The sequence below is a fragment of the Simochromis diagramma genome, unplaced genomic scaffold (genome assembly GCF_900408965.1).
Source record: "Simochromis diagramma unplaced genomic scaffold, fSimDia1.1 OVJJ01000816.1, whole genome shotgun sequence".
In the NCBI taxonomy this organism is placed as follows: Eukaryota; Metazoa; Chordata; class Actinopteri; order Cichliformes; family Cichlidae; genus Simochromis; species Simochromis diagramma.
The window spans coordinates 7,528,030-7,544,846 of record NW_024386908.1 but is presented as its reverse complement, the minus strand read 5'-3'; the positions used below and the strand labels follow the sequence as shown (position 1 = coordinate 7,544,846).

Here is a 16,817-nt window from a genome sequence, read left to right as displayed (position 1 = left end):
CACCCTCCAGCCTATTTTGGCAATCATCTCCATGAACACCTTGTTTTTCATCAACATTCAAATGGTGCTAGTCAGTAACAGGCAGCAATGCAGATCAACATACAAAGCACAGTGGAACAATGCCATTATGAGATAACATACAAATTACTGAACCCGACTGAATACACAAATAAGAAATTTGTGATAGCCATAACCTGCAAAATACTGTTTACTGTACCAGGTTTGCATATAATATAATTCCTCAAAAACAGTCATAAAATAGAGAATATGACCGCTGCTATTACATAATGAAATTTCAAAGACATGTGACTGTATAGTGTTGCCAGAAACAATGGCTTTCATGAACTCCTGCATACCCAATTTTTTTGTCTTTACAGCGAGTATCAAGTGAAAAGTAAAATTAAATATAAGTTACTGAAAGCAAAAGGAATCACTTTCATTCACTATGGATAAATGGATGACATGTTGGCTTTATTTGATTCAAATGATGCATGAATACAAAAAAAGTATGTGAGGAATTCAGCAATATGTCTGTAGTTGGACCAGAAGCGACATAATAAATATTTCAAATTGCCATAAGCCTGGCCACAAAGCAAGGACTGAAATATGTTGGCCTAGAATATCTTTTGGGAAGGTGGGTCGTGTTATTGTTGCAGCGCAGCACGGTCACAGTTGATGTTTTGAAAGAGAAACCAAGGTCATTCAGAGATTCCAGAGCGCATAAAAAAAACAAGACATGAACACCAGCTGGAACATTTTATTTTAGATTAGGAGCAATAATGTACGGTTAGTACCAGGACTGTGCCAGTGGAAACCCCAGATCCATTAGGTTGTAATCTAATTAACTACTAAATTAATACATAAATAATTCATTAAAATACAATTATTATGACTTAATAACTAGTTATTTGATGCTTATGTTCACCAGTTTTGTTGGGCTAAGTCCTCCTTCGTGGTGACCAAGTATTTAAGTGTTAAAATATTAGTGTTTTGGAGATTATTGTTAGAAAAGTCACAGAAGATGGAAGACAGAGGATAGTCTGTGTATTCAAACCCACCTCTGGCGCTGGTGCCCTACCCTCAATTTTAAATGCATATAGACACTGAGGGTTTTCGGGAGGAGCCGTGCTGCTCTCTGGCAAGAAGCACCATGCCCTCCTGTGTTTTAAATGCACTTTAGAACAACACGCAGCAACACTACATATGAGCGGGCAGAGGGAGGTTTGGGGTCTTCACTCACCCCCGTTCTGTTAAGCGTCAGGGCTGGGGGGCTGGGAGGAGGTGCTGGCCGTCGGATTGGGGTCTGGGATGCGGGGCCTCCCTGCTACTGCAGATAAGGAGGCGGTCTGCTTTCCTCCACCCCAGAGAGAAGGGTTACATCTCCTGGGTCTGGGTACAGTTTGCCCCTCTGGGGGGGGGGTATGTTTGGGGAGTGTGAATGTGTGTACAGTGTCTATTTTTGTCTGTCTCCACGTCGGATGAGTGCTGAGTATTTGTTTGTGTACATGGGGGTGGGAATGCACGTTTGTGTCTGCGTGCGCCTGTTCGTCTGTGTCTATATGTCAGCTTGGGTCTTAGACTCCACCTCTCTGGGAACATCTCAGGCTCTCCGAGGTATGGAGACCTATTTCCTCTCACCACACTCCCTGCCAGTGGCTGATGCCCTCAGACGTTGATGTGTTGGTGGTTCTTGGTGTCTGGAGCTGGGTGCTCATATATGTACCGGCTCACTCCTGGTGGCCGATTGGCAGGGCCTGGCGCCTGGGGCCCAGCTGGGCCCCTCCCGGGGGGTGGGGTGCCCTCAGGCCTCTGGCCTCTGGGCCTGTGGCCCGGTCCTCTCTGGCACAGCTGGCTGCCGGCAGAGCCCACAGGGCACGTCACTGCGACCCCCACTGGCCTCTGCTCCGTGGCTGCTGGGTGACCTCTCGTTTAGGGCTCTCCTCAGCTCTTCCCAGGAGGGCGGCACGGTTGCCCCCCAGGTGGTCCTCCTTGGGTCCTTGTATTCTGGGGCCTCTGGATGTCTGGGGCCTGGATCTCCTCCATACCTGCTTCATGATGGGGCTATGACTTCCCAGACTCCCTAGCAGATCGTTACATGGAGAAACCTTTTGAATACAAGCGTGCTGATCCACACAGGTATGCACACAGGTGTTCACAGACACAAACTACACCTTTCTTGGCTGCTACCTCAAAGCACATTGTGCGCTGTTGATCTTGCGTACTGCACAATAACATGTAATATTTAGTATCTACTGTTATCTACTGTTAGCTAGTTTATTGTGATGGTGTTGTATTTATTATGTTGCTCTTTCTTGTTTGTTTTCTCTTCTGTTTTCTTATCTCCATACAGGTCATCCAGGCGTTTTGTTTGTTTTTCTTTTTTTTTCTTCCCCCCTTTCTCACTGTCTATTCTCCCCTCTAGTTTTCTTTCTATCCCTCTCTTTCTTTCATTCTTTCTCCCTGTCCCGTCCCCCAGTCATGTCTTTCCTGTCTGTAACAACCGAAAATTAAATAAAAAAAATACATAATTATAATAAAGGTCAATCAAATGGACCAATATGGCAAGGCCATGATGATCCAATTGGTAAAGTAAAGCCGCCTGGCATCTTTCTTGGCCTTCAGACAACAATTCTGATGGCTAAAGATCCAAACGGGACAGGCAAGGGAAAAAAAGTCACAGAAGAACAATCTGGACAATATAAGAGTCAAAACAAGGAATTTGAGGCAGTTCAGGAGCAGTGATTTTTCTTTTTCTTTTGTTGTCATCTACTACAACTCAAAATCAAAGACTTTAAAACTTAAAACAAAACAAAAAAACCCTCCATAACTGGTGTATACTTTTAGTGTGTATACTTTTTAATAAGACAGTAGAAAATCAGACAATGGTTAAAAAAAAAAAAGAAAGAAAAAAGTAGCATAGTTTGCCATCATCTCTCTTTACAACCAGTGGTTTGAAAAGACTAAAGGAATAACAGAATGATGTCACTATGGAGAAGATAGCCCAACCCTAGTTTGTGCTTCACCTCTGGAAAATAAAAATGAGAAACGACATAAATCAAATCAAAGACTCGAGCAAAACTGGCATCACTGCAGCTGAAAAGTTGATTAAGCTACTCAGACCAATAGCAAGTGTCATCACAATCACATGTGAAGAAGTGCAGTGCACAGTGTCTATCTTTGCATCACTTAAGGCTAAATTGTTAAAGGATTTCTTAAAACTGCACTAGTAATAGAGATGAAGCAGAGGCCAGAGAGCTTGCACTGCATAAAGCATCTACCTTAGGCTGAAGAAGCTGCCATTTATAAATGGGGAGAAGCGAGATAAGGTTTTTCAGTGCCTCCTTAGAGAGCCAGGAGGGCTGTAGGACCAGAAATTAAGATCATATTTTCTTCTTTTCGTTTGTAGTAGTGTTAGCACAGCATCCAGGCACAACTCATGAATACCAGATTTGTTACCTCATACTTTCAATTTAGTTGTGTGTCCGTTTATGTGTGCTTTTGTGCTCTGGTGATTAATCTTAGAGTTAATACAAAAGAAGAAGAAGAGTCTAGACTACAAGGAGTCAAAACCAGGCATCACAGGCAGTTCTGTGGGAGAAAACTTTTGTTGTCATCCAATCTACTCAATATAAAAGACTGCAGGTAGCCCCTGAAAAAAGTTGTCTTTGTGGAAAAATATTAGACAAGAGAGCTGGGTTTAAATACATGCTTATTAAAAAGGAGTCGAATCTTGGACAAAGGAAAAACACTCTCCGAAGTTTGTCATAATCTCCATTTCCAACCAGTGGTTTGCAAAGCATAAAGCGAGTAAGGTTAATTTCTGTGAAACGATCCAGTCTCCTTTCTCTGCTGCCATGAATATAATGAAATTAGTCACAACTTCATGAGTGACTCATAGTATATTTTACACTCTCAACAGTAATTATTTTGAAGACGTTTTTTTTTTTTCTCTCAAATCAAAGCCTGTTTCCAGGAGTCAAACTATTGTGCAGATTTTGGTTCTATTGTATTGTAAAAAAAAATAATATAAAGTCAATGTTAGGTTCTTCCATTTCATTCTCTTTACAGCCTGTTCTGGAACCTCTACTATTACTAAATGTGTGTTCATATCAGATAGTTCAGAACTGGTAAACTGGTAAACTTGCACAAGTTTATTCTCCACATCAGTGCTCAATTTAAAAGTACTAGAAAAGGGAAAAAAATATTTTAGACTGACAGTAATCAAATCTGCTGCTCTAATACAGCGGTCCCCAACCATTCTTGCACCACGGACAGGTTTATGTCCAACAATATTTTCACTGACCGGCTTTTAAAGTGTTGCAGATAAATACAAAAAAATAAAACCAGTATCAGTACAAAAAAAAAAAAAAAGAAGATTTATTCCTAAGACATGGGAAAAGACCCGGGGAAACCGAGTTAACGATATAAATGATAAAATAAATAATGATTAAAAAAAAAGATAAAAACGCTGAAAATCAGCATGTCAACATATCAACAACATCTTTATGCTTCAAACAATGTAACATGCAAGAATCACTTTTCTGATAAAACAAAGGTTAGGCACAAAAACATTCGTATTGTGCAAAAGTCTTCAGCCACCTCTCAGTTCTTTATATTTTACTAGGAAAAAAAAGACTTTTGATAACTCACATGAGATTGAAAGTCAATATCTGGTGTATGAGAACCATAATATTCCTCGCACTTCTTCCGTAATTTCTTTAATATCCCTCAGAACGAATTCTCCAGGCTTCTTGAAGGACATTCAAAGCTCTCCTTTGGATATTTATTGCTTTTTTGTTTCACTATTTGTCAAGATCATCCCACACTGCTTCAATATTGATGAGGCTGATTAATGACTGATAGCGCTCCTCTAAGTGTTTTCAGTAAATGAAATTAAAATAAAAAGTCATAAAATGATATATAGGTGAACCATAAAAATGATGCCTTTTGTTATCACTGTACTTACCCACCACTACTTAAGATGGCAGAACAAAGACCACTTTTTTTTTCTTCTACCCTATTCTTTTGTCTTACATTCAACATTTTTCACATTTTTTGACCATTCTTTCTCTTCAACTCTTAACCCTGACACTGCTTCCTTGTATACTTTGTATTTTTTTTTTTACCTCAAAAAATATCAGCTCTTCCTCCTCATTCTCAGCTCTCCCCTTGAATCGCTTCTCTATTTCCCATTTCTGTCTCTTGAATTCCTCCAGTTTTCTCATATTTGCATGTAAATATGCCGTCTGACTTCCTCGTCTCCGTTCTTTTCTTCCCTTCCTACCTCCCTCTATCTTACTTCTGGCGCAGGTTGCCTTTCGTCTTCCACGCTTGTCTCTGACACTTGTTGACTTCCCCTCGACATGTCTCCTCAGGGAAATTCCGCTGCCACCTTAAGTGCCTTTCCATTACTCTGAAAACTCAGGGGAACTTTTGTAAGATCAAGCCTTCAAGGGATGAGGGAGTAAAGGCATCCTCAAGGGGTGTATCTTTCTCAGAATTCATTGTGATCAATCAAGTTTTCAGGCAAATAAGAATAGACACATCCAGCAGTAGTTAATTATGTTATTTTACAGAAAATGTGACATATTTCATGGATTTTGACAATCTGAAGGTGTGAAATTGTAAAGACGAGTGGATGATATTTAACTGTATAATACTACTACTACTACTAATAATAATAATACTTAACTGTAGGAGACTTAAAGTCAAGTATTGTAATGCAAATAGATAGCAAAGCTTTCTCTTTTGTAGTTTGTTGGAAAATGAATGTGTTGGCTGCTTAACCTAGTTATACCTCTAGATGGTGCATTCAAGGACACAGAAAAATTTAAGGACCGGGGGCGTCCAAAGGCAAAAAAAAATAAAATAAAAAAAATAAGCACGACCAACCCAACCTTTTTTTCCCCAAAATTATATAATTTTTTTTGAATTAAGCACATGTAAGGCAGCTCCCCCTCCTCCTCAAAGCTTTGTTCTCCTCCTCCTCTTCTCTTTCTGCCTGTTTAAAAGCACACTGTTTCCATAGAGACACAGTTACTGCCTGACAACTTGTGGTCAAGGAAGTGTTAGAAGAAAAGACATAACAGGGCAGTCAAACATACAGAGGGTGTATTGTTATGCTTCAGAAACTATTAACAGAAGTTTGTAGTTAAAGACTCACTCACCTCCAGATAGGAGATTAAGAAAAAAAAAATCAGTAAAGTGTTCTTCTTTTTCCTTCTGCTCACTTTAGAGGTTGCTACAGTGGATTCATCCACCCTATGAACCCACCCTCTCTCCAGCATCCTCCTCTGTCACACCAACCCTCTTCATGTTCTCCTTCGCCAAGTCCTTCCTTTTCTCCACCCGCGTGGCAGCTTCATATTCAACATCCTTTGGCCTATATATCCACTACCATCTCAGCCTTATCTCCAAACTGCTCTGTTATATTTATTTCTTATGCTGCCCATCTTGGTCAGTCCTTTCCAAGCTTGTTTCCACCGCTGATAAAAGACAAAAAAAACCCAAAACTTTTTTGCCATCCATGAATCAAAAATTCTCTGCCACTTGCAACACCAGACAATGACACCGTCTCCAAACCATATACTGTATCATAGCAGGTCTCACTATTGTCTTGTAAACCTATCCTTCTCTCACAAATCAGCCCCGGCACACCTCTCCACCGGCTCCACCTTGCCTGCACTCTATGTCTGTTGCTTTGGATGGTTGACCCCAGATATTTAAATGCAACACCTTTATTACCTCTGCTCCTTGAAGTTTCACCATTAGACCTTTCTCCCTCCCATTCACGCACGTGTACTCTGACAGGTTTGTACAAACTTTCATTCCTCTTCTCTCCAGAGCATAACTCCACCTCTCCAGTCTCTCCTCCACCTGCCACTACTCTCACTACAAATCACAGAGACTCCTGTCAGTGCCCTGTCATATGTTTTCTCTACATCCACAAAGGCACAGTGCATCTCCTTCTGACCTTCTGTGTACTTCTGCATAGACTCTTAAAGCAACTGGAATTAATGTTTGAATTCAGGATGTTGACTTTCTTTGGGCACAGTAATGTGCTCACAACAAAGGGCAAACAGTGAAACAGTCTTACTTTTGCAGGCGGAGGCAAAGCGTAGAGGGGAGGTGGTCTGGGTCAATACACACAAATCCTGAAATTTCCAGAGTGCAGGGCAGGGAGGCGGGGAGATGAGTGACACGGAGAAGCTGCAAGCAGACCAGCGACTGAACGGGAGAAAGCTATAGCGGTTAGGTGAGTAATGTCTGGAGAATTGCTGTGAGAACAGGAGAGAGCACAATGAGTCCACAGTAGCACTATGATTTAAATCTATGAACTATGACGGCCTTCACTAACTAGGGTTAGCAGATGTTCTGGCGAGGAACGATTGTGAGCACTGGTCTTAAATAGCCTAATTACTCACAGGTGCCACTGGTGTTGTGACAAACCATCCTACTTTGGCAAAACGCCCTACCATACGTAGTTTATGCACATTTCTGCAGTCACGCAAGAATTCCACAAATTTAAGTAGGTTGGACGGTTTGCCACCCAACTACACCCTTCAGACTATGCGTCTACCTCACATTCACAAAGGTAGGACAGTTTGCCACTGTATTTTGTATTGTTCTTCGCCCAGGGGTGGAAACGCCAACAACACAGAAAAAAAACAGAACTCACCCAGACCATGACAATCAGCCAATTATTGTATGGCATGCTCTACCTTACCTTCTGAGCCACAGTCTTAAATAAATACACAGTACTGTTGATACCAACGTCACAACAATCTGGTCATAAAGACAACTGTTTGACAAAGTTGAGCTTTGACCTGATGATAACTAAAAAGAAAGGTTCAGGCATTTTCAGGTGTACTGAAGGAAACCGTAGATTTAGTGCCAGATTCAGAGTCAGTCTTTAACAAAGTAGTGGACTAGCTAACACAACCAACTCAAGCCCAAATAGACACATATGAAAAAGCAGTGTTTCCACTTCTTGATTGCTGTTGCTTCTGGTAACTTAATAAGTCAAGTTTTAACAGCCATCGATCTTTACAATAATGTACTACACTTATACTAAATTAAGGACATCACACAGGAAGCCAAGTGCATGGCTTTCACATACATTTGAAAACACTTACACTGTCTCCTATTTTAGTGCCAGAACTCACTGGCCGGCAATCAGCAACTCTGTGCAATTCCTGCCTTATAGAGCAGTACACATAGGTACACACACAAATATACACACAGGGCTTAAAAGCAAAGTCTTGGGCAAATGTCTCACAGCACTTACGTGGGCAAAACGGCTTCACCTGCTACCTGTTACCAGCTTTCCCCACTATTGCATCAGTTCCCAGGGTCACTGCGGCCTCACGCCTACAGAGGGGGAGGTTCGACAGCAGAGCAAACTGCGTGAATGCGTATCAAAGTTTTACTTGCACACACTTGAAGAGAGCATGAGTACTCCAAGCGCGTTTGACCTCACTTCAAGCACACAATCCGTGGGTGCATACGCATCAATACTCGCCAAGAATCTGATTTAGACCTTGGCTAAAGTGCCAAGCATGCACCTTGCTGCACTGCTCACAGGTACGTGGAATCTATTCGGTAATAATGAAGCATTTGACCTGGCTTCATGACCCTCAAAGCTTTGCACCTTTTGTGCTGCCTTTATATCAACTTCGATCAAAACATGAATATAATCACGTCCAAAGATTGCACTGATAAACGCTGAGTGTCTCTGAGAGTTCCTGTGGTGTTTTATGGAGATAGTTTTGCTTTTCTGTTTCAAGAATTGCCCTCTTAGAAGCGATGAAACTATGGATTTCTTAACAGTGTTGTGTAACAACATTATAGTTAAAAAGCCATTTTTTTAAATTGTAGCAGCTACTCACACTGGGCATGGTTTCCTTGGAGCGTGCCTGAGTCCTCATTTACCGAGTTGGCCTGAGTATGCTTCAGTTTGTCTCGGCATTTCGACACCTCTCTCTTGTGCTCGCTCTCTATCTTTCTCTCTTTTATGCACACACGCATTCTTGAAAAGTGCTCATGCACAACACAAAGACGTTCATGTTTTTAAGATTTTTGTGGCTTAATTGGGGAACCAATTTACATACTTGTTAATTACTTAATAAAGGAGGTAGCTGTCACTGTGGAAGCACTGGATCCTCCTGAGTCCAGCTGAAACAACCAAACAGGTCAGTGCACAGTTAGCACCTGAGCACATGGAGTGCGCAGTAATGACACTATGGAGGTTAAATGTGCTCAAATCCTAATATTTCATAATGCTCTTAAATTACCAGTGACATCTTTCAATAGTTTCTTCTTTTAAAAGAAAGCCTTCTTTTCAGTTCAGTTAATAATAAACTGAAAACAAGTATTTCTTACACAGCGCTGTAGAACCAGATTTATTCTCCTTCTCAGTGGGCCTCTCTACCAGCGTTGCATTGCTGAGCTTATCCAACAGGTGCTTTTTCATATTTAGAGTTCTGATAGAAACGTAGCAGCCAACATTTGCATTTCATTATGATGCTGTTCTTGTTCCTTTCACCCACAAGTCAGAAATATGCAAATATGTTCATGATGTCAGTGCTGACTTAAACATCTGCACTGATACAACCACAGGATTTCACTTCCTTCTACTACTGCTCAGCTATGTGCCAAGCAGTGCTAGAGAGGCACAAATGTTTGTGATTATGACAGGCTGTCAAATTACTGAATTACAACATTAATCCCATTTCTTCTAACACCACCATGTTAGTGTGGCATTGTGATGCTGTATGATGCACAGCATGAAAGCTGAAAAAAAATGTGAGCTAGGGCTTGAATCCTTGAGGAATGCTGTCCATTGAAGCATTGAAATTTACTGTATATTACAGAGCTGCTATTGCAGTGATGTGAGGCGACGTGTTCCCTTTTCATCGTGAAACTTTGTTTTGTCAGCAATGCAGGGATTCAGCTATGGTGTGATGTGAGAATCAATCTGATCTCTTAAACTTGATTTCTGCCTGTTCCTGGGGTACTTCCAATGTGGACAAAGGTGTTTCAGTTCATTGTGCTTCCAGCTACAATCGCTTTTTGTGAGCTGCCTTACTGCTAGCAGTAAATCGGACCGAGCGAGACATATTTGCAAGATTACAGATCTTATTTGAAATTCAGATGCGAGGCCACATGCAGATGCATGGGTGTAGCTCTGTTCCATTTCCTTATGTATGTGGATGTTAAAGAGATTTGCAACATCAGGTGATCCACATACTTTATTTCAGAGTTCAGTGGCTAAGATCAGCCAAGTAAAGCAATTTTTGTATGTTCTTCTTTGCCCAGATGAAAAATTATTTTATTGTTTAAATGGCACCATACTGCAAACTTCATATTCTGTTTCTATGCGTCTCCAAGTTACACGTTTTACACTGTAAATGCAAAATGTAATTCATATGGCACAAGAATCTATTGGTTGAGTTAGCTTTCTCTTCAAGTTAATAGTGCTACAGTAACCCTAAACTGCTTTACATAACAGGCTATTGCCATTGTATGCTGTACATCTTAAGATTTGAATCACATCTAAAACACTTGTTTAAAAGATCACAGAACATAAGTCTGCAGAGTTTGTAACCTATTGACAAGTCTGCACATGGTGAAGTTTGGGGTTTGCGATATGATGTGAAATTATATGCGAAAATAATTTGCAGAGCTCAGAAAAATGTCTATACTTGACGTTTTAAATCCCTCAACAAGTCCAGAGTTAAATATTCACCAAAACCTGCAACTCGATTTGCATTTCTTCTCCTGACACAGGGCTATTCATAGACACCGACTCCACTCCCAGTCTCATGATTTGAATAATAAACAAATGTAGCTCTCATGTACTGTATAACTATATTGCCGAGTTCAGGAACAACAGGAAGCAAATGCAAAACATGCAAGGAAGTTTCAATGAGTAGAAGGTGAGCTTTATTAACCAAGCTAATAAAAAAGTGAGGAAATTGATGTTAGCAAAAACTTGAAAGATAATTTAGGAAAAATGCTTCAAAAGCTGAAGAAGGCAGAAATGCTGAAGGCATGAAACAAGAAACATGAGCGAAAAACACAGGTGGCAGACACTGCAGTGGAAAATAGATGAACTGGTAACTAACTGTGAAACAAGATGCAATGCATGACCCACAAGAGAAAATATGCTGCACAATACACAGGAAGTAACAAAAACAAATGCCTTCAAGAAAGGGAGAGTAAAGCCCAGTGACTGGGAAAACAACGGTCCCTTGTGACAGATTACATTTGATTCAAGTAATTTGATATTTGAAGTTATAAACTCCAAATGTGATGTTTAAAAACATAATTAATCTGATGGGAAATTTATAGAAGAGAAAGAAAAGGGGGGGGAAAAAAAGGGCCATAACATGTTTACCAACTTTACAAAAATTTCTCTGTTCCCTATTGCTCATAGAATAATGCTTATTCAGATGAGACAGTGCAGTGGCTCAATGCTTAGCACTGTTGAATTATAACTATGAGGTCCCAGGTTCAAACTCAAGCAGGAGTTAGGAAAATCTAGGTTAATGCTGCTTTCCTGGACCTATAGTACACTCTTAAGAAAGAGATTCTTAATGTGAGGAGTTTGACTTTGTGGCTGAATCAAAGCTAAGATGGAAAAATGTGAGTTACGCATTTAGATAGAACGAAGAAGGTCAGATGTGGTTAAAGATAGCTAGTAATGATCAAAGTCCCATATTATGATGGGTTTGTGTAGATTATTTGTATAAATTAAATTTAGAGGAATGTGTAGCTGTAGCACAGATTATTATCCAGGACTAAAATTAGTTAAAATTGTATCCTTTTGAATACAAGGGGTTTATCAATAGCTTACAAGTATTTAATGACTATAACAATCCAGGAATAGTCTGTCTTCTACTGTTAAAATATATCAGTTTTGTGTTTCTTGTTTTCAGGACTTGTTAAGATTGATATAAGGAAATATAATATTTCTATAACAATTGTGACTGCCATTCAGCCCCACAGGACAGGCTTTGGTTAACTATTAATCTCTAGGCGTCACTGTTTTTCCTATGTACACATTCAGTTACCGTCCATCGCTCTTAAATATGAACCCAGTGAGTTCCTAACACAAAACACTGACTGCAGTGGGCCTCTGACCGAAGCAGGTAAGAGACTTTATGCAATTTGGATTAATTTATTGAACAAACAAAGTCTGAACAAAGTCTGGCTACGGATAAGTTATTGTAAATAATCAGGGAATCAAACTTTTATTAATTCTTGAGCCACAGAGAATAATTGCCCTTTGACTTGGACTCCACTTTGTTTTTTAAATGATCTTTGTGCTTTTTTTCTAAGCCAGTCATTTTACAATATGAGCCTATCCCTAACCGTGCCGATGATGACCTCTGTGTTGTTGGTGCTGTCATTAGGTAGGTTTCCCCATCGTGGTCTTGATTTGGCTTGCATGTTGTGTGTGTGTGTGTGTGTGTGTGTGTGTGTGTGTGGACATAAAAGATGAATTTTAGGAGCAGTGCCTTCAAATAGTTCTATTAAAAGAAAGCCACTTTTAATGTTTTTCCCTGAATGTGATGTGTCACTGTTCTTATTTTACATGTAACAGCTTGTAAATTAATGAAATATTCCTTAGAGATGTAATAGGCAAAAGGTTATTATTTTATAGCTGGGAAATATATTTGTCATATTTTGAACCTAAATTACTTAATTTAACAGTCATGCTGTTCATAATGTTTGTTATTTCTATCATTATATATGTTGGGCAAATGAAAAATATGATCCTGTTCTGTTTTCATTTTTATAGGACTTTTTGACTTTACAGTTGGAAGTCATCTGCGAAGGGTTTCGTTTTTTTTAAGTAAAGATGAAGACAAAATGGACTGGATGGTTTCACTGAACACGTGTAAAAGCAATGACAGTTCATTGGTAACTGTGTATGATCAAGAGGACTTAGGTGCTCTTTTAAAGAATGTGCCTGGAAAGGAGTCGGTTAAGTTTTGGTCAGGGCTGCGTAAGAATCAAAGCAGTGTCACGACTTGGTCAGATGGAAACTCACTTGCATTCAATAACTCACAAGTAACTAGTATTGGTGATGACCAAATCTGTGAAGCTATGACAAACATAACATGGAAAGCTTTCAACTGTTCGGACAGGAAGCCTTTCATGTGCTACAAAGGTAAATCAAGCAAGTGATATTTGCTTGCATTTTGGTGATTTCCCTTTTTTTCTAATTCAAAAACAACACTTTGTAAGATGCCTCTTAAATGTTTGCAACACAGCACAGCTGCATTCATATTCAAGGCCTTCTTCTTTTTGTCAGATACATTGTTTTTGTGTACATTTTCTACTCATGCATTTGTGAGCAATTAATTGTGAACAGTGATGAGGTCCCAAAATGTTAATCTGCATGCTCAGTACAACAATCATACCGAAACCATGCAAGGTGTTTCCCTGAATGATGACAGGCACAATGTTTTTTGTACAAACCAAAATATATGAATTATCATGTGACTACTCTGACAGCACACCTTACCAGAGGTATATTCCATTTAGGTTTTGTCTGATTTGAGTCACTTGAGTATGCAGTTTAAACATAGTCTGGGTTTTCTTTAAGCCAGAACCACCTTAAAACTTGTGATGAAAATGCAGTTATTTTAATTAAATGAATGACAAAAAAATAAAACAAAATAAATGTTGTGCTTCTTTTGTTTGCAGATAATAATTATATACTGATTGATAAGGAAAAGGACTGGTGCCAGGCACTGCAGTACTGTAGAAGACATTACACTGATTTAGTGAGCATCAGTAATGAGACCCAAAACAATGACGTGTCTGAAAAAGGAAAAAACAAAACCTTTTGGATTGGGCTTCAACACGATAAGTGGACATGGGTAGATGGAAGTTGCTCTACATACAGAAACTGGCTGAATATTAGTAATAATCCAGAGTGTGCTACCTTTGATTTGAAATATCTGTATAAAGTGCAGTGTGCCATAGAGGGAGGAATATTTTGCACTAAAGGTAAGTAACAATTTATTTCAACAAACTAATTTGACAGTAACTATGACAGGAGCTATTAGCGATAATTTTGCTGTGAAATATGAATATTTTAAGTTAAAGTAACTATAGGAGGAGTCTTTAAAACAAAACTTAGCCAGTCACCAATTCAGTCTGAACTGATTAGCTCTAGTGTTGCCTAAATTACACAATTCTATTCGGGGGTTTTTATACTATTGTATTAACACAAGCACTTTTCCCCATATTTCCTTTAAGTAAAAGCAAGACTGAAAAGACAAATTAAAGGTCCACTAAAACCTCAAATGTGTATTTATATAAATAATTGACTTAGTAGAACAAACTGAATCTATCCAAGTATTATTTGCAACATAAGAGTAGTAATTATTTTGGCGTAGAAGGTTTGCATGCAGAATATTCATGATGTGACTGAAATTATATTATCTTACTTATATTTTTTGCGTGGTTTTCAGGCAACATGAGAATCAAAGTTATCAAACATAAATCTACTTGGGAAGGAGCCCTTGACTACTGTGAGGAAAACCACAACGGCCTGCTGTGGATTGAGGATGAGGAAGATCAGAAGGCTGTTGAACAATGGCTAAATCACACTGAGGTTGAAGGTCCATTCTGGATTGGTCTCAGGCAGAGTACTCTCTTTGGGTTCTGGATTTGGAAAGACAGAACAGTGGACTACAGCAACTGGAAGAATGGCAAAATACCAGCGATGCCCATGTCCAACCACTGTGGTGTCATTGATAAGACAAGCGCCCTTGGGCAGTGGAGTGATGAAGATTGTTGGCGTGAGCATCATTTTCTCTGTGAGGAGGAGATTGCATTTATGAACAAAAAATAGTTCATAGTCATCAATCTTTACTGATAGACTGGATTAGCATGTAGAAACAATGTGGGGGTGATCAGGGAGTTTAAATTTAACACATCCTAAGAGCTCATTTGTGCTTAGTTCCTCAATAGATGTTTTTATTTGTTCAGGTTAGTAAGTAATCTAAGATTATGATACTTTATGATGTAGTATAAGATATATAAAACATTAATGACTATATTTGTAGCAATAAATCTCAATTATTAGAAAAAACAATAGTTTTACAGAAGAAAAAAGATGAAATGTTAGAAATGATTATTAAGGCTTGCTGTGTTTTGGTTTTTGTTGTTTGTTTTTTGGGGATGGGGGGGTGATTAGTGTTTACATTTGCAAAATAATATGCCACATTAAACCATGTTTCGTAAGTGAACAGTATGATGGCAACGTTTTTAAGTTATGAAAGTCATATACTGAGTGGCATTTCATATAGACAGAGCATTTTTTTTTAATCATGTTTGTTGTGTGCATTGAGATTCTTTGAGAATTTCATGCTTTCATGTGAGCTTTGTCCAAAGTAAAACAAGAAAATGCTTCTGTAAATTTAACTCCACATGATTTGTTATTTTAACATAAATGGCAGAAATAGTTTTACTCCAATAATTTAACTCACTGAAGAAAAAAATTATAACGTGTGCTACCTGATGCACTGATTAATATATCCCACAGATAATGAAAACTGAGTGTTTTTTGTTTTGTTTGTAGTCCTGACTGGGAAATGAATAGTGTTTTTTTCTTAACACATTTACTTAATCATGTTTTAGTCTTTGTTTTTAATAACTTAACATTAGTAATTTGTCAAGTTCATATTATTGAAGTAAAAGTTTCTTAATCAGGATTACTGGAAGTTAATGCAAATAAAATTAATCTAGCACTTCATAACAAAGTTGTAATGTTGTGTGCTCAAACCCACCGACAAAATAAACAAAAGAAAACAAAAAGCACACAAACACACACACACACATAATACAGAGTCAATAGAAGAGAAAATAAACGTAATTGAAACTGAACTGGACACTGGAAAAATGATACTGAATATGGAGGTAGAAGACAGAATGAAAAGAGGAAAACAGCAGACAAGATTTATGGATGTAGTGAAGGAGAATACAAAGAGAGTTGGTGTGACAGAGGAGGATGTTAGGGATAGGGTAAGATGGAGGCAGATGGGCCACTGTGGCGGACCCTAAAGAAAGCATCCAACAAAAGAGGACAAAGACTAGAATAGGTCTGGAAAATGTACTTCATCGTTTACAATGTAAAGCATAAGTAACCCACCCCAAACATAAACACTATGCTAACAAATAAAAGGCCATAAATACAAAGAAAGACTGAGACAACATTTTTCCATGTGCTCAAAACTTGAGTAAAAAGTCTCAGTTCTGGTGTTTTCTAAAGCATTTTTCATGCAGTTTGTCCAAAGGCAAAAAGAGAAGACAAATGAGAAAGTAAGTGAAACAAAGTGAAAAAATGAAAGGGAGAGCCATAGGAAGGGAGGGAGAAAAAGAGGAGCAGATGGAGGGAGGGGAGGAGAGACGAGCAGTGGGGCCTGACTATTAACGTCATGGTGTGAGCCTGGGGCTCCTCGTGACACAAGAGATGAGTGGACATATTTAGCATAAATGCCAGACAACTCCGTAGCAACTAGCCAACCCATTACGTCCTATAATCGCAGGTCTGAACTCCCACTATTAAGTGCTCACATACAAAAATGAAGCCTTAATTACCTGCACTGGTTGGCAGCGATATTGTTGACAGGTTGGTGGGCTTCAGTATGTAATTGTTGGACTGTTGGCTAGCCTTCATCTTGACCATCTTCAGACTTAACATGCAATAACAGTTACTCAGTTGAAAGCAATACATCAGTTAGGGGATCATTTGATTTTAATCTCAATCACACAATTGGCATCCTATAATTAAACAA

At 39.0% G+C, this 16,817-nt stretch overlaps 1 protein-coding gene across 1 annotated transcript; it reads left to right on the top strand.

Annotated features, from left to right (window-relative positions):
- The first annotated feature begins 12,063 nt into the window (after nt 1-12,063).
- Nucleotides 12,064-15,600, top strand: LOC120736121 (macrophage mannose receptor 1-like). Its single transcript, XM_040036105.1, has 4 exons — nt 12,064-12,416; nt 12,806-13,177; nt 13,717-14,022; nt 14,490-15,600. Exons 1-4 carry the CDS (start codon nt 12,359-12,361, stop codon nt 14,870-14,872), a joined length of 1,119 nt encoding a protein of 372 aa, XP_039892039.1. The 5' UTR covers nt 12,064-12,358; the 3' UTR covers nt 14,873-15,600.
- The last annotated feature ends 1,217 nt before the right edge of the window (nt 15,601-16,817 follow it).

Bases quoted from the DNA above. Each gene is read 5' to 3' on its own strand.
- LOC120736121 (XM_040036105.1), top strand. From the start codon at position 12,359: ATGAGCCTATCCCTAACCGTGCCGATGATGACCTCTGTGTTGTTGGTG. The intron at 13,178-13,716 runs GTAAATCAAGCA...TTTTGTTTGCAG, and splicing joins GCCTTTCATGTGCTACAAAG to ATAATAATTATATACTGATT. The intron at 14,023-14,489 runs GTAAGTAACAAT...CGTGGTTTTCAG, and splicing joins AGGAATATTTTGCACTAAAG to GCAACATGAGAATCAAAGTT.